The sequence below is a fragment of the Pan paniscus genome, chromosome X (assembly GCF_029289425.2).
Source record: "Pan paniscus chromosome X, NHGRI_mPanPan1-v2.0_pri, whole genome shotgun sequence".
NCBI lineage: Eukaryota > Metazoa > Chordata > Mammalia > Primates > Hominidae > Pan > Pan paniscus.
Genome location: NC_073272.2, coordinates 9,499,761 through 9,522,162, shown reverse-complemented (window position 1 = coordinate 9,522,162; position 22,402 = coordinate 9,499,761). Strand labels below are relative to the sequence as shown.

Genomic DNA, 22,402 nt, shown 5'->3' with positions numbered 1-22,402 from the left:
AATAAACTATTAGAACCTTTTTTTAACTCCCCAGCTGCAACATTAAAAGCAGAGTCCCTACTTAGTGGGCCCAAATCAATAAATTCAGCCTGATCCAACTCTATGTTCTTTCCACCATTATCCCATACCCTTAATATCTATTCCCATGCCTGTTCTCCAAGATTTCTGTTTATATCAATTATAGAACTCAAATGGTTCTTTTCGAGTGTAGCGCACCTCCTCATGGGTCACATTCTCAACCTCACCTCTAGGGGCCTGCTGCGACTTTAGTCTAGAAGCAAACAGGGGTGTCAGGGGTGGCTCCTGAGAAGAATCAACATATTTTGCCTGGCAACTGCCTCAGGGGAGGCCATCACTGTTGCCTCAGGCAGCACAGGGTTTATCTGCTCAGACAAAGGTGGAAAGGCTGATGGCAGCATGGGTCAGGGAAGGGATGTTGCCATTACAGGGGATGGGGAAGCTGTTCCTTCTGGCAAAAAAGGTTCATCGGAGTTTACAAACTCAGTGTCCCCAGCTTCATCAGGGTTCTCCCTCACCGTCCCCATTCCAAGTTGCAGGGTCCTATTCTTTTCCAATCAATGCCCTCACTTTAACAGTAGACATCTGGCGAGGCTGTGCATGCATCTTTCATTGAAGGTCAGCCACTCGCATGATAAGAGCTTGTGTCTGTTTTTCCACAATTTCAGCTCTTTCACATATATGTGTGTGTGTGTGTGAATATATATACATACACACACATACACACACACACACACACACACACACACAAAGGGGACTTTATTAAGCATTAACTTACAAAATCACAAGGTCCCATAATAGGCTGTCTCCAAGCTGAGGAGCAAGGAGAGCCAGTCCGAGTCTCAAAACTGAGAAACTTGGAGTTCAATGTTCGAGGGCAGGAAGCATCCGGCACAGGAGAAAGATGTAGGCTGGGAGGCCAGGCCTGTCTCGCCTTTTCACATTTTTCTGCCTGCTTTACATTCGATGGAAGCTGATTAGATTGTGCCCACCAGATTAAAAGTGGATGTGCCTTCCCCCGCCCACTGACTCAAATGTTAATCTCTTTTGGCAACACCCACACAGACACACCCAGGACTAATACTTTGTATCCCTCAATCCAATCAAGTTGACACTCAGTATTAACCATCACAGTTAATCATTTATTGTTTATTTTTTGTCAAGAACACAGATGTTAAGGTGCTTTTAATAATTTTATTAAGGCCATAGATTATATATAATTTTTTGAAGTCATACTTTCTTTGGAATTGCCTCTTTAACCTAATGAATAAATACAAAAGAATGCACAGATAAAATAGGTTTTGTATTTTTTTATTACAGAAAAATGTACTTTACCATGCCCGTGCTTTCTACATTTTTGGAACTGATACAGATCCACAGAGGCCAAATCTAAAACTAAATTATCTTTAATGTTAAAATTTAATTCACCAGGTGTATAATTCTGCAATTGCTGCTTTCTCACAGAACTATCTTGGTTTCATTCAAAAGATGACAGAAACAAGGTCTGGCATTTAACAAACAGACTAACGAGAGAAGAGATATACTGATTTATACAAGATTATCAAAGCACTGTCATGTGGTTCAGTGTAGCTCAAATTATGCTTATATCACATAACATAGGTTCAAGTTTTTCCTTCAGTCATCAGAATAACAGAGGTTAAAGAGACAACTGAATAACTGCCACTCTTGCTGCAGCTGTTTAAAAAATGAAATTTAGTAAGTGTGATACACATTTCTTCAAATAAAATATTCCAGTACTTACATCAATCTTGAGTTATTAAGATTAAATACGCACTACTTACAGTCTCTGACACAATTTTATTTTGGAACACAGCGATTTATTTTTCAAGTTGACACTCTTCACCAACCAAAAAGAATTCTTTCATGATACTCTTCCAAGTCCTGGATACTCTACAACAAAAATTCTAGTTCACTGACAAACCACTGCTTTACATCTCACGTTTTAAACAGGGTAAATTAAATGTCAAAAGGAAACAGCTTTTCATATTCAAAGGATGCTGGTTATTTATTTCAAATTTAAAAACTGTAATCAATGCATGGACCTCCAAATACCCACTTAAATTTTGTAATGCCAGATTTCAGTGAAATATTATTATTATGGCAGTTCCATCAGTCATGTACTTTGCTTGAAAAAAATGAGTTGATGAACATCTTAAGGTCAAGATGGAGCAAAGACAGAAAAAAACTGGCAGTCTGATATTATAAAATAACATATTTTTTCACCAGGTAGCAACCCATTTATTATTGCTAATAGTCCACATAACACAGTTTCCATTGAAGGGATAAACTTCTCTGTGATACTGAAATGGCATCCTTCACTGGGTAATACCAGAGGTTCATTGCCTCATGCCAGGGAAATAAAGGACATGGACAACCCGAGGAGTAAGTTTAAGAGTGGAGGTTTAATAGGCGAAAGAAAAACAGAATAACTCTCTTTCCTGCAGAGAGAGAGGGGTGCTACCCAAGTGGGTCTTCGATTTTGTGGTGAAGTGCATGGGGTTTTATGACTGACTTGAGGAGGCGGTGTCTAACTTACATAGGACTCAAAGATTGGTTGGACCAGGTGTGATGTTTATATAGCACGCAAAGAACCTGGCTGCCCCATGCTAATCTTTTTATTATGCAAATGGGTTTTCTAGTGGGCTAGTGAGTGCCATGTTGTCTGCTCCCTACTGCACATGTGGTTGGCAAGGAAAGGGGAAGATGGAGCCACCATGTTGGACATGCCTAGCTTCCAGGTAGCCTTTTCCTATTAGCACAGCTGCCGGCATTCACCCGTGTAAGCTTCCAGCTTGGTTATCTATGTTTGCAGCTCAATTTTACAGGCTGCTCTCTGTTAGAAAAGAAATGATTTGGGGGCTTCTTTTCATTAAAAGGGAAACCTTACCAAGGCTGGTATCAAACCATGGGCAGAAGTAGCCATAAGGGCAATGTCAGATGAGCACCCAAATTTGTAATCTCCCAATAGGTTCACCTTGCCTGCTACCCAGACAAAGTCGATCTCTCAAGATGGGAACTGCAATAGAGAAAGAGAAATTCACACAGAGCCAGCTGTGCAGGAGATCAGAGTTTTATTATTACTCCAGGAGCAGAGTCTTTAAGGACAACTTGGTGGGTGGGGTGAAGCCAGTGAGCCAGGAGCTCTAATTGGTGAGGGATGACATCATAGGGAGTTGAAGCCGTCCTCTTGTACTGAGTCAGTTACTGGGTCAGGGGCACAGGATCAGATGACCCAGTTTACTGATCTGGGTGGTGCCAGCTGATCTGTCACATGCAGGGTCTGCAAAATATCTCAGGCACTGATCTTAGGAGCAGTTTAGGGAGGCTCAGAATCTTGTAGCCTCCAGCTGCATGACTCCTAAGAAATAATTTTTTTTTTTTTTTTTTTTTTTTTTTAGCTGCACCAAAGGCGTATCCTAGCTTTATTAAAGGGCCCGCGCCGCAGAGTCAATATAAAAACCCAAAAAGTCCCATCAGTTTAATAACAATAAAAAACCCCAAAAGTGGAAAACTGAGGGGGCAGGGGAAGAGACCCCTGGGCCAGGGGCACGAGGAGCCCTGCTCATGGCACCAGGCCTGGCCGCAGGGTCCCCCGGTATTGCTGTTGCTACGAGGTTGGGGGGCAGCGATTGTCCTTTGGGAGCCACCGTTCTCCTGGGTCGGGGACCCTCACCTCTTCTGGGGTGTGCTCAGCTTCTGCATGCCCCGGATCTTGTCCAGCAGGCCAGAAATGAAGGCCTCTGTGGGTTTGTAACAGTCAACCAGCAGCTCCTTGACCCTGGCAGCCCGGGCATCGTCACTCTCCATGTCCAGGAGCTCATCCACGTCAATCTCCAGTTCTGGGATCTCCTCTTCCTGGCAGTCGTAGAGGCGCGTGAGCTGCTCCAGGATCCACTCCTCTAGGTTGAGGCGCTTCCGTAGCTCCTTGCGGTCATACTTGACGGTGACCTTCCCTTGGCGCCTCACTGGGCCCTCATCGTCCGCCCCGCCCGGGCCCTCTCCTGCGGCCCCGGGGGGGCTCTGAAAGTAGACGCGTGGTCCTGGGCCGCCACTGCCCGGCCCGGGGGCCGGGGCCGCCAACGCCGCGCCCCCCGCGGTGCCGCTGTCCGCCATGGCGGCCGCCAGGGCCACGTGCGCGCGTCGGGCCCCTCCCTGCGCCACCGCCTCCGGGACGCCCGCCGGCTGGCTCGGGTTAGCTCGCCGGCTCCGCTCCGCGCGGCTCCGCGGCGAGGGCGGCGGCGGGGGCCGACTCCTAAGAAATAATTTCTAATCTTGTGGCTAATGTTAGTCTACAAAGGCAATCTAGTCCCCAGGCAAGAAGAAGACCTCCTTTGGGAAAGGGTTGTTATCATCCTTATTTTAAACTATAAACTGAGTTTCTCCCAAAGTTGGTTCACCCTGAGCCCAGGAATGAACAAGGACAGCTTGGAGGTTGGAAGCAAGATGGAGTCGATTAAGTTAGATCTCTTTCACTGTCTCAGTGATAATTTTGCAAAGGTGGTTTCAGGGGCAGAATTGGAATGGGGACAAAACAAAACAAAACAAAAATTCCAATTAATTATACCCTGTATTATACAAACAGTGAAAAAGAAAAATAAGGACAATGAATGTAGAGTTCAGGAAAAGATTTAGTGCATTTTTACACCCTTTCCTATTGCATTTTCTTCATTTGGTTTATATTTTGCTCTTTCCAAGTTAGATGCTTGCTTATTTTAGTTGCTGTACATAATACCTGCTTAGTAAGTAGTCAATAAATATCATTGAAATTGACATTCCAAAAGACCCAAGTCCTAACAAGAAATCTCAAAAGAAAGGAAAATAAGTCCACAAACTGTCATGATAATCATGTGATATAATAAAATATGAAACCGTAGCAAGTACAGTTTGCCATAATTTATAGAATGGGTATGTTCCCAAGCTGTCGAAAGCTAACACAGTATTTTGAAATCATAGAACAAGACTTCACAAAATTCCCTGATAAAAGTAAGTGTGGATTTGAAACTGCTTTTGCAAAAATTATAACTGAGGAAATTATGACAGTGAAAGAAATCAGACCTAACTGGCCCCATCCTGCTTCTAACCTTTAAGCTGTCCTTGTTCATTCCTGGACATAGGCCGAACTAACCTTGGGAAGAAATTTAGTATCTCATTTAACTCTGAAACAAAATTGATAATGGCCCTTACCCGAATAGACCCCTTCTTGCCTGGGGACCAGTCTGCCTTTGTAGGACTAACAAATTAGCTTTAAGATTATAAATTACTGTTTAGGAGTCATGCAACCTCTTGCTTCAAGTGTCTGAACCTCCCCAAATTGCTCCTGGAGATAACATCACTATTGTAAAACCTAAGATCAATTCTTGAGATATTTTGCAGACCCTGCCCTTGATGGATCAGCTAGGTCCAATAACGCAGGAATAATTAAGGGAAAGGTAAGATGGGGAGTGGATGAGCTCAGATCTCTTTCACTGTCATAATTTTCTCATTGATATAATTTTTGTAAAGTCAGTTTCACAATTTGTGGAGTGGTCACTGTGCAACACATTATGCCAAGTATCCTTGGCTGCATTCCAAGATAAAAGGGTAGAAAGAATGGAAAGAACAGTTACAACTTCAGAAAGCTTCAGTGTTCATCAATGGGCAAGAATCCCTGTGATAAGAAAATGCTGTTACATTCTTTAAGTGATGGTCCTAGATCATGATTTATGTGAATTATGCCCTTTCAATGCTTTCTTCAGCTTTTACCTAGAGATTCTGTACTTTCTAGTTTATAGTGGTTTTAGTAATCTCTGTTTAAATGGAGTCACACAAAACCATTGTAGAAAGCTTCACTGAGATGTTTGTTTCCAACATTTTTATTTCCATATATTTTAGGTTTAAACAATCTGATGCATTTTATCTGTATAGCTAGCTCTTTAGTAACCTCCATCACAACCATTCTTTAACATGTGCGATCTCTGTCTTTCGATCTGTCCCTAACTTCACTTGTATAACAAATCTTTAGAGTCGCAACACCGAGAGAAGTTGTACAGTGCTATTCTAATTTGGGCTTATTGATTTACAATGCAATTTCATTCTATTTAACACATGCTTTCTTTGATTGGGCTGGTTGTCACCGGGAAAAACTCAGATTTACGTATTTTTAAAGTGAACCTGACAAGTAATTCTAATCATGGAAGAATTACCAACTTTCTCCTGAAGGTAACTTGTACAAGATTAAGCAATGTTCTCATGCTGACAGGTCACCTGATGATGCAATGATTAAGTTTACGCTTTTAACCCCTTTAGGACATTAATTATATTCCTTTGAACTTAGCCCCTTCTCCTTTTAATTTCTGTCATGTGCCCAAAAAAGACAGTTCTATTTTGCTGTGTACTGCAAAATCAAAAAAGGTTTGAGTCCAGAAATTTCATAGTACACAGGAAGTACAGAACTCACGTCTCCAAAATCCAGGTATATTCTCCTTAAAGGCCTCCTAATCTCATATGCCAAACCATCAATTGAAAAGTTCATATAAATACAAATATGGCTAAAATCATATAAATGCATCACATACATGCTCTGTGCATTTATGCCGCACGCTGTATTTTGCTTCCATTATTTATTTTCATTTCAATAGCTTTGGGGGTACAAGTGGTTTCTGGTTACATGAATGAATTGTACAGTGGTGAGGTCCAGGCTTTTAGTGCACCCATCACCCAAATAGCATACATTGTACCTAACAGGTAATTTTTCATCCCCTACCTCCTACCATTCTCTCCTCTTCTGAGTCTCCAATGTCTATTGTACTACTCTGTATGTTTTTGCATAGTCACAGCTTAGCCCCCACTTGTAAGTGAGAACATGTGGTATTTGCTTTTCCATTCCCGAGTTACTTCACTTAGGATAATAGCTTGCAATTCCATCCAAGTTGCTGCAAAAGGTATTATTTCATTCTTTTTTTTATGGCTGAGTAGTATTCCATGGTGTGTGTGTGTGTATGTGTGTGTATGTGTATAAAACACACTTTCTTTAGCCACACATCAGTTGGTGGGCACTTAGGTTGATTACATATCTTTATAATTGTGCACTGTGCTACGATAAACATATGTATGTGGGTTCTTTATTATATAACGACCTCTCTTCCTTTGTATAGATACCTAGTAGTGGGATCACTGGATCAAATAGTAGATCTACATTTAATTCTTTGAGAAATCTCTATATTGTTTTCCATAGAGGCTATACTGATTTACACTGCTACCACCAGCATATAAGTGTTTCATTTCCACCACATTCATGCCAACAGCTATTGTTTTTTGATTTTTTAATAACAGCCATTCTGGCTGGGGTAAGGTGGTATGTCATTGTAGTTTTAATTTTCATTTCCTTGGTGATTAGTGATGTTGAGCATTTTTTCCTATGTTTCTTGGCCATTTGTATATCTTCTTTTGAGAAATGTCTGTTCATGTAGTTTGTCCAATTTAATGGGATTATTTGCTTTTTTGCTTGCGGATTTGAGTTCCCTATAAACTCTAGGTATTAGTTCTAATATGGTTTGGCTGTGTCCCCACCCAAATCTCATCTTGAATTCCAACATGTTGTGGGTAGAACCCAGTGGGAGGTAACTGAATCATGGGGGCAGGTCTTTCCCATGCTGTTCTCGTGATAGTGAATAAGTCTCATGAGATCTGGTGGTTTTAAAAGGGGAGTTTCCCTACACAAGCTCTCTTCTCTTGTCTGCAGCCATGTGAGATGTGCCTTTCACCTTCCGCCATGATTGTGAGGCCTCCCCAGCCATTTTGTAAACTGCCCAGTCTTGGGTATGTCTTTATCAGCAGTATGAAAATGGACTAATACAAGTTCCTTATCAGAGGTATAGCTTGCAGCTATTTTCTCCCATTCTGTTGGTCTTCTGTTTACTCTGTGAATTTTTAGCTTATAATGTTTATTTATCTATTTCTTCCTCAATACTAACAATGGGAGCACAGTTTCTACATTCTGAATAAGATCATGGAAAATCTACAATGGGAAGAAGATTAAAGGATTGGTGCAGCTGTCAGAGTTGAATTCCAAAACCTACCGACTGGCTGTGGAGCTGTTTAGATGTTCAACGCATCATCTTAGTTTCCTTACTTGTTCTGCATGCACTTCAGATGCTATTTCTAAAATTATATTTGAAACGAGATTAGTTGTTAGATTTTGCTATAGCATTAGTGGGGGCAGTGAGTTATACTTCTATAAAACATGTTACATTCTTATAATTAGAAGGCTCTTGTTATTTTGTATAGCTTAACCTAGCCCACTATGAAAATGTACCAATGTGTTTGCTCTTGCTTCTCTAGTTCTTTTAATTGTGATGTTAGGGTGTCAATTTTAGATCTTTCCTGCTTTCTCCTGTGGGCATTTAGTGCTATAAATTTCCCTCTACACACTGCTTTAAATGTGTCCCAGAGATTCTGTTATGTTGTGTCTTTGTTCTCATTGGTTTCAAAGAACGTCTTTATTTCTGCCTTCATTTCGTTATGTACCCAGTAGTCATTCAGGAGCAGGTTGTTCAGTTTCCATGTAGTTGAGTGGTTTTGAGTGGGTTTCTTAATCCTGAGTTCTAGTTTGATTGCACTGTGGTCTGAGAGACAGTTTGTTATAATTTCTGTTCTTTTACATTTGCTGAGGAGTGTTTTACTTCCAATTATGTGGTCAATTTTGGAATAAGTGTGATGTGGTGCTGAGAAGAATGTCTATTCTGTTGATTTGGGGTGAAGAGTTCTGTAGATGTCTATTAGGTCCGCTTGGTGCAGAGCCGAGTTCAATTCCTGGATATCCTTTTTAATTTTCTGTCTCGTTGATCTGTCTAACGTTGACAGTGGGGTGTTAAAGTCTCCCATTATTATTGTGTGGGAGTCAATGTCTCTTTGTAGGTCTCTGAGGACTTGCTTCAGCAAAGTCTCAGGGTACAAAATCAATGTGCAAAAATCACAAGCATTCTTATACACCAATAACAGACAAACAGCCAAATCATGAGTGAACTCCCATTCACAATTGCTTCAAAGAGAATAAAATACCTAGGAATCCAACTTACAAGGGATGTAAAGGACCTCTTCAAGGAAAACTACAAACTACTGCTCAATGAAATAAAAGAGGATACAAACAAATGGAAGAACATTCCATGCTCATAGGTAGGAAGAATCAATATCATGAAAATGGCCATACTGCCCAAGGTAATTGATAGATTCAATGCCATCCCCATCAAGCTACCAATGACTTTCTTCTCAGAATTGGAAAAAACTACTTCAAAGTTCATATGGAACCAAAAAAGAGCCCACATTGCCAAGACAATCCTAAGCAAAAAGAACAAAGCTGGAGGCATCACGCTATCTGACTTCAAACTATACTACAAGGCTACAGTAACCAAAACAGAATGGTACTGGTACCAAAACAAAGATATAGACCGATGGAACAGAACAGAGCCCTCAGAAATAATAGCACACATCTACAACCATCTGATCTTTGATAAACCTGACAAAAACAAGAAATGGGGAAAGGATTCCTGATTTAATAAGTGGTGCTGGGAAAACTGGCTAGCCATATGTAGAAAGCTGAAACTGGATCCCTTCCTTACACCTTATACAAAAATTAATTCAAGATGGATTAAAGATTTAAATGTTAGACCTAAAACCATAAAAACCCTAGAAGAAAACCTAGGCAATACCATTCAGGACATAGGCATGGGCAAGGACTTCATGTCTAAAACACCAAAAGCAATGGCAACAAAAGCCAAAATTGACAAATCGGATCTAATTAAACTAAAGAGCTTCTGCACAGCAAAAGAAACTACCCATCAGAGTGAACAGGCAACCTACAGAATGGGAGAAAATTTTTGCAATCTACTCATCTCACAAAGGGCTAATATCCAGAATCTACAAAGAACTCAAACAAATTTACAAGAAAAAAAACAAACCCATCAAAAAGTGGGTGAAGGATATGAACAGACACTTCTCAAAAGAAGACATTTATGCAGACAAAAGACACATGAAAAAATGCTCATCACCACTGGCCATCAGAGAAATGCAAATCAAAACCACAATGAGATACCATCTCACACCAGTTAGAATGGCGATCATTAAAAAGTCAGGAAACAACAGGTGCTGGAGAGGATGCAAAGAAATAGGAACACTTTTACACTGTTGGTGGGACTGTAAACTAGTTCAACCATTGTGGAAGACAGTGTGGTGATTCTTCAAGGATCTAGAACTAGAAATACCATTTGACCCAGCCATCCCATTACTGGGTATATACCCAAAGGATTATAAATCATGCTGCTATAAAGACTCATGCACATGTATGTTCATTGTGGCACTATTCACAATAGCAAAGACTTGGAACCAACCCAAATGTCCATCAATGATAGACTGGATTAAGAAAATGTGGCACATATACACCATGGAATACTATGCAGCCATAAAAAAGGATGAGTTCATGTCCTTTGTAGGGACATGGATGAAGCTGGAAACCATCATTCTCAGCAAACTATTGCAAGGACAAAAAATCAAACACTGCATGTTCTCACTCATAGGTGGGAATTGAACAATGAGAACACATGGACACAGGAAGGGGAACATCACACACCGGGGCCTGTCAATGGGGTGGGGGGAGGCGGGAGGGATAGCATTAGGAGATATACCTAATGTAAATGACGAGTTGATGGGTGCAGCACACCAACATGGCACATGTATACATATGTAACAAACCTGCACGTTGTGCACATGTACCCTAGAACTGAAAGTATAATTAAATAAACAAATAAATAAAAAAGAAAATGTACCAATGGACATTCATCTTGGCTTTTTTGAGGACAGTAGATTACATTTTTCTAATCGTATCCTCCTATCTATCTTCGTTCACAAATATATGTGCACCATTTTGTGTTGATACTTTTTTTGGAAGTTTATATTAATTAACCACCTCTAACAAGTTATTACTCTACTTGTAAAGTAAGGGAGAGAGAAGTACAAGAGGAACGAACAAGACGGATTTCATTTTGTGTCTCCTCTCTGCCTAACCCTGCTAGGTATTTCACATATATTATCTTTCATTAGCTCACATTTATGGTTTAACATTCAAGAGTTACAAAAAAATAAAACGCATAAATTCTGCATAATTAAATGTGACTCCTGAGCAGAACATGCTTTCTCTGCTGAGACTGGCAGCTGAGCTTTGTTTCACCAACGGATCCAGTTGTGACTTGTAGGCTTCCTGATTTCTGGCTGATGGACAGGCTTGCAAGTCAGCCGAGTGACAAATCTGAAAACAAATCAAGAGTGGGCATGTGCCAGTGACTTCCTGGAAGACAAACATCACAGCCCTGAACTTAATTCTGACACCCTGGGCGTAAGAAAAAGTTCTGCCAAAGTTAGGTTCAAGCAGAGAATCGCAGCACTGGATGGAAACTGGAGGGAATCATTCCCAGGGCATGCAAATTCTAAGATGGCCCAGGATGCTCGGCAACGTTTTATCTTGTGTTTGAGACAGTCTTTATTTTTCACGTGATGCATGTGCATGAGCTCCTGGCCTGCAGAATGAGTATTATGTTAGAGTAATCCAGTCCTGTCTTCTCCTAGGATTCTTAAATCTCTTCCATGCCTCTGAGCATGTGCCAGCAATGCGGCATGCTTTCCCTAGCCATCCTTCCAAGAAAATCCTTTGAGAATATTAAATTCATTCAGAAGAACATTCTCATCCCAATAAGATTTCTCTGTTTTTCCTTTGAGCTTTTTGGTAAAAGATGCCACATTTACTCATTGATTTATGGCTTCCCAGGAATCTGGAGTCTCACCTTTCATGCAATGGATTCTCTCTGCATATGTATTATTAATTATCTAAGGTTTGTGATAGGACAAACTATCCTCAGGCAACCAATATTGCTTACCTTTAAAATGGGAACATGAGACAGAATCAAGGAATAGGGGCTGACCAAAGGAAAGGCAAAGAGAAGCAATGCCATGATTCCTATCTCCTCTATCCCCCAATCTTTCCTTCAATACAGAAAGCAGTGGAAATGATTCAAGCAATGCTAAATGATCCTGGTCGTTTTTCCCTGGGTCTTCTAATATCTGACTCTTCCTCCAGAAGAGGGATTTTTATCATCCAGCACGATTTCCACTGTATATCAAGAAATCTTAACTCCAAACCGCTTTCAAAGTCAGGAAAATTACAATTTTGTAGAACAGGAAATGCCTGGGAAAGGCTGTAGCAACTGCAGCAGCCCAGAGACGTCCTCATCTTTCATGGCGTAAGAGAAGCAACCACAATTCTACACACCACAGGCAGACTGGCTATCACCTAGGAGAGAAGGAACAATTGCTTCCTACTGGCTGTTAGCACCAGAAATAGCTGTTTTATCTCTTACTCCCTGAGTTCTTCTAAAAGCCAGGACAGTGGGTAAACCTGTGTTTCCCTTAAAAAACTCCTACAGTGTTGCTGAGTTCTTCCTTCTTGTAGGATGAGTGTGTCTTCAGGGGATACACCTCCCACTGTGGGGATTTGGCTCTTGAAGGTATCTTCTCCCTCCTTGACTCCTGCCCTGCAAGCTGCCACACACGTGTCTATGTATTGCAATTGTTGGCCCTAACTGAGGCTTCCTGTCCTGCCCCCAGTGTCCCTAGGTCCTCAGATAAATCAGCTGATTCAAATTAATTGAAGGTGGGTGGGGAGGTCAACGCATTATCTAGTGTTGAAAATTCTCTATTATTCTCATTTTCAGCCACATCAGACCTCCTGTCATATAGCATTATCTAGATATTCTGCACACCAGATGTACTCATTCACTGCTGCTTACCATTTATCTTTCTAAAATGAAAATTCTTTCCTAAATATCATTTGTGAATTTCAAAAGAGGTGGCAAACATACAATGATTCTCTAGGAAATAGCTTAGAAAGTTGGAATAAGACAAGCAAACTGAATAGTGATTTGACTGCAGTGTCTTTCTATTCAAGGACAAATTTGATCATTTTTAAAAAGAGCTCTAATCTCCACTATCCATTAAACCTAGGAAAGTCTTAAACATTATTGTCTTGATATCAAACGGCGTATTACAGGAAAAGAAAGTGCATTCAGTTTTACTATTCAAGGAGTTAGAATTACTACTCATGGAGTACTTAATTTCTCATGAATAAAGTTTTAAAAGAAAAATGTATATATATTGCTATTTAAGGCAATGACTATATACTTTTATGACATCTGTAAATTTGCACTGAGCTCTGCAGCTGACTACATTCTTTCACACACATTAGCTATCTGCAAGGCTCAACAGAAGGGTTTATATTAGCAGTTCCTCTTTACAGATGATTTAGCTGAAGGTCCTACATGAAAATGAACTTTCTGTGAATGAGAGTTAAATGGTAGACCCAGAATACAAACACAAGACTTCTAATTCAAAATTTTATGCCCTTTCACAAAGCATTTAAAAATTAACTTACAAAAAATTTCTCTTCTGGAAAATGCATGAGACAAATTATCTCCATCATTGTACCCGTTTTTCTACCATTTTTAAAATTCATAAAATGTTTATTGGAATTAACTTCAAAAATGATGGCTAGTTCACTTATATTTGAATGCTAAAAGCATAAGGACTTGAGGTAATGATTTTGTACTTGATTATATTTGCAATCTACTTTATAACCAGTTACCAATTTTTTCATCTTCACCTACAGAGACTTTAGAAATTTAGGCTATTTACCACGCTTGCCTAACTAAAGATATTATAAACATAATGCAAGACGGAGAAGGCTGAGGTGAATGAGTTGTCAGGGTAGTGTTGTGTGTAATCTGAGCATAAAACACTCAACAAACGAGCACTGTTATTTCAGGATCTACCCCTTTTCTACATTGCCCCACAGAACTGGGGGATGACTCTCTCAATGCGCCTTGTATAACAGACCAGCTTGAATTAAGAGGTTCCTTTGAAATCCTGTCGTAAAAGGTACAGTTAGGATTTAAAAATAGAAGAGTTGAAATGGAGGACCTTCTTTCAAATTCCCTTCTAGCATCATGCTTGATGTTAGAGATTATAATCTGTCATAGTGTAACAATTTATATTTAGTGACTCAAAAATCCCCGCATGCCAAAGGTGAAAATGACTTAGGTACTTTTCTTATATCATTCCCTTACAGAAGCCATCTGTTACTTCCAAGAGCTGCTTGGAAACACCATGCAGGATGTATCTTAATGTTGTACTTAAGTACATTGATCTTTTCCTCTTGACATTTTCTGACTCTCTTATAATAGCTTTCAACTCTAGCATCTTTCTTGGACTGGAGTGTGGATGTAATGTCAGCTTTCCCTGATGAACTGGAATTACCAACCTGAGACTTTTGAACACTGCTCTAAGAATGCTGCACCCAAGAAAGATGGCAAAGGAATCTGAAAAGCTGTGAAAATATAGATCTCATTAACCAGGTCATTATTTTGACATTGTGCCTTGATTTTTGATCATAAGGAGTAGGTAGAAATGAAATAAATGATGGTACCTGTATGAACAATAGGAATATATTATGGGCCACCTTCCTTGAAGCCATTTCCAAAATGAAGTCAGTTCCTTAGCCTGCCACAGCCTATTCCCATGTCTTCTCCATTCCCCTGAATGTCCAACACTGAGGCCTATGATTGCCTCCCAGCCAAATCCATGTGAGAACTGTCAGCTTCCACTCATTTTGGTCAATGGGACACAGAACTTCATTTCTCGCAATGTCTGTCCTTCTTCACCCAACAGCTCTCATCAGGTGCCACGTTACCTGCATTCTACTTCCTGAGAGCTCTCAAATCCTTCTCTTCTCTTCATGTCCACCTTCACCTTTCTAGTTCAGGTGCTCTTAACTCTCCCTGACCCAAACTACCAGCTAACTTGTCAGCTCCCTGTACTTTTGCTTCACACAATCCTTGACACCTCCACACACAATTAACATTTTACCAGTTCAGCTCTCCTCATCCCCACCTTCCTCATGCATGTGACATGTCTCCTGCTGCTCACAAGCCCAGTCCAAACACTTTAGCTGATGTGCTGGTCCCCTGGGTCTGAGTCCATCCGCATCCTGTAGCTCTCCCTCAATGGTACACAACCCTGATTTTCTGACATGGCACATCTATAAATTACCCCAAAGAGAAAATGTCCACTTGTCTCTAATAAATGAAAAAATAAAACTTGAATGTAAATCTTGATAATTACTTGAGTGTTATTTTCCATTTCATTATCTGTTTAGAAATGTGTTTTTCTCAGTGAACATGCACTGCCTTGATAGCAAGAAAGTTCAGAAACTGCTGAGCTATGGGCCACTTACAATTGGGCCCTCCTGCCATGCTCTGCCTTAATTTCTGCTTTCCAACTTAGTTCCTTATTGGAAATAGGAAATAAGCCCAAATTTCAGGCTAGATGGCTCTGGCAAGGAAACCATGGGGACTCATCCTGCTAGCATTCTTCCCACCTCCCAGAGGGACTTGATTTCTATTCTCCTGCCTAAACCTTGATAGAAATCTCTAACCTTCAATGGCAACTTCTATCCACTGTGGCTACCAAAAAGCCCTTTTACCCACTGCCCCACACCCTAGGTTCATGCTCGGTCCTGCCCTCAAATTAGCCAAAAACTGGGATGATAGAGGCTTCTTCACTTTTCTGCTCTTCTGTTCCTCTTCGCTTCTGCACAGATCCTACTGTCAACTAAATTAGTCAAGTTGCAGCCAAACCATGCATTACCATCCTACATATATGTTTGTATATACACAGACACATTCATCTGTGGATATGTGTGTGCATATGTGCATGTATATGTATATGTGCATGCATGTGCATGTGTGTGTATTTCCCATCTCCTAGCTGAAAAGCAAACACTTTTTCAAAGTTGCCCACTTTATTGACTGCCCTTAGGGAAGAATGAGGTGCACGGACAAAGTTTGAAGTCGGAGAAAAACAGGGCATCAGCAAAGTGGTAAAATTTAGAACCACTACTCTTTGTAGCTGAGTATCTGCAATAGCTAAAATCCTCATATTTTCACAATATCTCTGCTTTATTTCCCAACTAAATATCTTTGAAAATCTGTAGATTTTGTTTTCAAAACAAATGCTGTAGAAGACCTAAACGTAGGGAACTGACTCATGAGGGTACATGTCACATCCAATAGACGAGACAATCTTTTTAAGGAGAAAAATAAAAATATATTATGCTATGCATGATTGTTTTTTATGAGTTTTTGTAAACATTTAGGGAAAAAAATTGAAAAGCAGTGTTGTTGAAGTGTCAACCAACCTTATCAATATCAGACATTCCACAGAATTCCCAAGTGGATACACACATTCGTGATGCAAGTAACAGATTTAGAAAATTCATGTAGTGATTCTGCTCAGTGTGACATGAATCATGGTTTATGAAGTGCCATGAAAAAACAATGAGGTGCATGTGAAAATATATAGGACACGACTGTCTCAGAGAAATTAAACAGAAGGGAAAAAAGCCATCTGCAGGAAAAACAAAGTCATAAAGATATGGCAAAGCAATGTCCTCAAACAAAGAACAGAACTGTAAATAAATTACAAAGCAACAGCAAGGTAAAGTAATAGAAAAAAGGCCCCAAAGAAAACAGCATTTCCTTGTAAAGAATTATCTTCAAGGAAATTAAATATTTTACTTTAGAAGAATATTTCACATGAAAATAGTCAAAATAAAACAAAGATATTAGAAATGAAAGAACACAAAATAGTAGACCCACTGTCAGTAATACTTTTCTCGGTAGGAATTTTCTTTTAACTAAATACTAAGCTTATCAGGGGTGGCAACATGGAGAGCCAGAACAAATTACTGGGACCCAATATTATACAGCAGAGCCAGGGGTGCGTCTAGGACATATATTGGTATAGATCCCAAGTACAGATGTTAGAAGTGCAGACTGAGTTCTGTCTTATTTTGTTTTCTTTAACTAGGACCCCCAAACTACTCTCTGAGTACCTCTCTATGGTTAAGTGTATCAAAGGCATGTATTAAAGTCTTTTGCACAGGCTCTTGGTTTTACAGGCATAGGGGAAACCCTGTCCCATCACTGGCTGGTTATATAACTTCCTATAAAAGGAAACTGGTTGTGTCTACCGTAAGGACTATTGACAGAATCGAATGAATCACTGTGGAAAGCAGCAGGAACAGTGTCTGGGACATACAGTTGCCCCATCAATACTGTTTGCCTTCTATCTTTTGTTTTTCCTTTCTAGAGAAAAATGTATTCAAACAAAAATTCCTGAAGTTCTTCACTGCAGGGAGCATCCTACTGAGCTGTCGAACAAAAACCTCCTATCCAAGGGAGCACAGGTCAATAGAAGGCATCACCTTAAATGACAAGAGGAGGAGGAAGAGGAGGAGGAGAAGGAAAAGGAGAAAAAAAAGAAGATGGAGAAGAGAAGTAGGAAGAAGAGGAAAGAAAGAAAAAGAAATGAGAGAAGGACAAGGAGAAGAAGGAGGAGGAGAGAAAGAAGGAGGAGAAGAGGAAGAGAAAAAAGGGAAGAGGAGGAGGTGGTGAAAAGAAATAGGAAGAAGAAACAAAAATAAGATCACAATAATAATAAGAAGATATATATATATATATATATATATAGGAAAATACAGTGAAATAAATTTAAGTAACTCAATATTATTAAACTCTTATGTTTCTTTGTTTTGTTTTGAGATGGATTCTTGCTCTGTTGCCCAGGCTGCAGTGCAGTGGCATGATCTTGGCTCACTGCAACCTCCGCCTCCCAATATTAAACCCTTATGCTTCTATTCTGCTTTATGCTTAAGCATTTTCAAATTATTTCTTGTAAAATTCTGGCATGAGATACTATATTATACAAACGAGGGAACTATACATTCAAGGGACATGACCAGGTTATACATCAGGTTAAAGACAAAACTGAGATTCCAACTTCAGTTGCCCCAAAACTAGCCTAATCTGATTCCACTAAACCATGGCCCTCTGAAACTGCTCAGAACAGGACCCTCCACAGCACTCCACATTCATAATACTTGCTTTTGAAAGAGCAGTATAACTCCATCCTAATGAAATGCTTTCAAAGCACACCTAAAGAAAATTAGCAGTGCTCTCATGATAGTCTGGATGAGAGCCACTAGCTTGTTTACAAGGTATGACAAGCTTATAAAAATAGGATGTATTTTAAAAATAATCAACTCAATTATTAAAATAAAAATTATTGATACTAATGTCTGTGCTTATTGTTCATGAAGGAAAGTCCCCTTCTTTTGAATCAAAGGAAGCCCAAGGCTGAATACATAGTCAAGTCCCTGAAGTCTGCCTGCAGTGGAAGTGCTTTCAGTCATTATTTTGTGGTTAGGATGTACCAGGTACACTGCATACTATTAAGACACAAGGAGGAACAAGATAAAATCCAAAATCTGGGCAGGTTCATGTATGTAAATCAGCAGTGACTTACATAAATATCATGTATATGAAAATAACCAGTAATGAACCAATTGATAAGCATTATAATAGAGTATCAAGAAGACTTCTATTTCTCCCTTATGTAGGAAGGATATAAGTTGAAATGCCAACTCAAATAAAGAGAAATTTCGCTGGTCCAAAGGACCAGTAGGGAGATTCCAGGCAAACAAACAAGACAGGGGAGAAGGGAGAGTGATATGCTTTGACTGGATCCCCATCCAAATCACATCTTGAATTGTAGCTCCGATAATTCCCCCATGTTGTAGGAGGGACCCAGTGGGAGATAACTGAATCATGGGGGCAGTTTCCTCCATACTGTTCTCGTGGTAGTGAATAAGTCTCATCAGATCTGATGGTTTTATAAGGGGTTTCTCTTTCACTTGGGTCTTATTCTCTCTTGCCTGCCACCATGTAAGACATGCCTTTCACCTTCCACCATGATTGTGAGGCCTCCCCAGCCACATGGAACTGTGTGTGAGTCAATTAAATGTCTTTTTCTTTATAAATTACCAGTCTCAGGTATGTCTTTATCAGAAATGTGAGAACAGACTAATATGAGGGCATCCTCAGTGAGGTGAAGAGTTTGTGCAAAGGCAGAGAGGCACAAGAAAACTTATGATCCTTGCAAATTGGGAATATAGGTTGATTGGGCACTTGACATATGGGAGGGTGGCAGGTGAAGAGAGATAGTGCTATGTTGGGAGCAAGCCCCCCAAAATCTGGCCATAAACTGGCCCCAAAACTGGCCATAAACAAAATCTCTGCAGCACCATAACATGTTCATAATGGCCCTAACACCCAAGCTGGAAGGTTGTGGGTTTACAGGAATGAGGGCAAGGAACACCTGGTCCACCCAGGGTGGGGAAAACTGCTTAAAGGCATTCTTAAGCCACAAACAACAGCATGAGCAATCTGTGCCTTAAGGACATGTTCCTGCTGCAGTTAACTAGCCCAACCTATTCCTTTAATTCGGCCCATCCCTTCGTTTCCCATAAGGGATACTTTTAGTTAATTTAACATCTATAGAAACGATGCTAATGACTGGTTTGCTGTTAATAAGTGGGTAAATCTCTGTTCGGGGCTCTCAGCTCTGAAGGCTGTGAGACCTCTGATTTCCCACTTCACACCTCTATATTTCTGTGTGTGTGTCTTTAATTCCTCTAGTGCCGCTGGGTTAGGGTCTCCCCAGCCGAGCTGGTCTCGGCAGTGCTAGAGTCAGGGAGGGGCATAAAAAAGGAGCTCTTCTCACAAGTGCTCAGCAATGCCTCCTGCTCCTCCTCCTCCTCATTTCTCTTAACTTGAAGGTGTAAGATCAACATTTAAAATGAAAAATGAAGAAACAGAGAAGAATGAATGGGGGAAGAGAGATAAAGAGACAGAAGGGGAGACAGAGATATATAGAGATGAAGAGAAAGAGACTCAGAGATGGACAGAAGGAGAGAGGATGAATTATAGAGATCTGACAATAACTCACCAGGTGCTGAATACACAGTTATTGGGACTTATTGAGGAGTGGCATGGGGAATATAATTATTCCTCATAAAGACTTCCACCAAGAGGTGAAAAACACACAGGTGTTTCTGTTCTTAAAGCTCCTGTATCCCTCTGGGAAAGCAGAAAGTCAAGTATAATAAGGCCTTACATTCATGCAAGTAAACTAACCATGCAGTCATAAGCATCACTGAGAACCATTCCAGGGAAGCACAAGGCAAACATGAGGTCAAGGTAGACATGGATGTAAAAGTAGGACACGTGGAATTTGATGGAGGTGGGTGAAGCAGGAGGACAAGAGTTTCTAGACAAGGAAAATCAGATGAACAAGAGTTTGAGGTCAGATTGTTCACAACATGCCCACACCACACGCCAGAAGGGATGAGATGTTGATGGGTCCATTTTAAGAGAGTGGAGAAGATATAGTGGAAGCATGCTCTTAGCTGGTAAGATCCTGTGGTAATGTGACTAAAAATCAGAGTCAGAACAGGGCTGTAGGAGCAAAGTGGCAGGAAATGTTAATTCAAATGAAATAAGTAAGTATATATTCCATCATTATTATGGTCTTACCACCATATGAGATCTTGAGAACACAAAGATGATTAAAACCTGATACTGTTTTTAAGGAATTCATAGTAGAACAGAGAGATACACACCCAAAGTCACCACAATTCAATATATGGAGGGATGCCACGGAGCTTAGAATGATGAAGCCAGGAGGGAAGTCAAGAAAGTCATAGACAGTACGTAATGCTTAAGTGGGTGATGCAGGTGAGGAGGAGTTAGCAAAATGGTCAGGGCACAGGGAAACTGGCAGAAAAACACAGGGAGCTGTGTGTGCATATAAGGAATGCATGAAAGAACACAACCCTGACTGAAACGTAGGACACACAGAGAGAGAGGCACTGGGTGCTGCTGCTGAAAATGTGGCCGGGTGCCCCAGCCAATCAGACCTCATTAGACCTGGTAGAAAGTAAGTGATGGAAGCAAAGCTCTTAACCTGGAGACATCGTGGATGTGAAGGGTATTGACTTTGGAATCATACAGATCTTTGATTCTGGTTGGTCGAATCACTAGCTATGTCACCTTAAGAAATTAATTTAACTTCAGTAAACTTTAAGTGTCTGATCTTAAAATGGGGATCAAATGACTGCCCATCTTTCACTCAGGCTCTTGGGTAGAATAAATGGTAAAATGCTGTCTAGTGTGTATACCTGCCACATAGTGGGTACTTAGAAAATTATTAAAACTCCACACATTTGGATAAAAAGAGAGAAATATGGGTTCTAGTGGATTCTGGAGTATCAGTTCAAATAAGTGCCTGCAAGGTAGGGCATCTTGTAGATAACTTCCCTATGCCAGCATACAGAAAGGGGTCTGGACCTAGGATACAGAGTGGCTTCACAAAATAACACATTAAATAAGGGCTTTGAGTCAGAATTTCTGCAAAGGAACTATGCAATAAACCAAGATAGAGAACACAGGATATTTGAACAAGAAGAGAATTAAGTTGCATTTAGATGCAATCAAGTAAGGCCCTAATCTCTTGAAATCATCAGTCATGTTACATTGGAATGTAATTGCTAGTTTTAACTGATGGAGATTCCTTGCAGCTTAACATAAATATCTGGATATATTTGAGAGATAAGAAGCTGTGTTTGCAGTTACAGAATTGTGCTCTCCTTAGGATGTTGGGCTTCATGAGATTTGAGAGCAGATAGATCACCTGCCCAGACAAGGGTGGCAATCCAGTCAGACTCCACCTCAGACAGGAACTGCCATCACCTGCATGGAGTATGGGCAGAAACACTCTGATCTGAAGAGTCACTGATGGTTTCCTGACAGTTTGGACAAGGACAAGCCAGTAGCCCCAGTGAGTCACCAAATACTGCAAAAAGTTTTATTAGGCACTGTCTGAAAACTTAAACTAAGCAGAGCAGGCAGGTCTATAAAATACAAAAGGATATTCATGATTATTGCAAGAAAGAGCATGAAGCAGACACAAGTATTCTGGGTCATTTACAGTTAGTTCTCTAGGACTGAGAAGCTGCATCTCTCTACTACAACTGTATTAAAAGGCTGAAAATATAAATGGATTTCTGGGTCTTGCATTCACCCTAGATCCCTTATCGAGCTATTTTAAAAATGGAATCTAACCTCCACTGCAGAAAGAGTTCACACAGTTAGAATTAATACAGTGGCAGAAAGTTCTAATAGTAACACCTTTAGAAATTAATTGAGTATGCTGATTTCCTCATCATTTTGAAAACTGGAATTAATACTATCACAACTATAGGGTGCAGATTTTATGGAAAAAAGTTTTATTCCTGGGAAAAGTAATTCAATTGCTTATGAAAAAGCCAAAAATATTATTTTTTTCATAATCTTCAGAAATGTCTGTCCTGAAAATTAGAACTACTGTC

General features: G+C 40.2%; 2 protein-coding genes across 2 annotated transcripts in view; both read right to left on the bottom strand.

Moving 5' to 3' along the window:
• Window positions 1-22,402, bottom strand: part of LOC117978598 (variable charge X-linked-like) — a 657,335-nt gene that overhangs the window by 607,953 nt on the left and 26,980 nt on the right. The gene's annotated exons all lie outside the window — the stretch shown is intronic.
• LOC117978599 (protein phosphatase 1 regulatory subunit 14B-like) lies at window positions 3,503-4,191 on the bottom strand. The gene has a single exon (XM_063601954.1). The coding sequence runs from the start codon at window positions 4,150-4,152 to the stop codon at window positions 3,709-3,711; it is 444 nt and encodes a 147-aa protein (XP_063458024.1). The 5' UTR covers window positions 4,153-4,191; the 3' UTR covers window positions 3,503-3,708.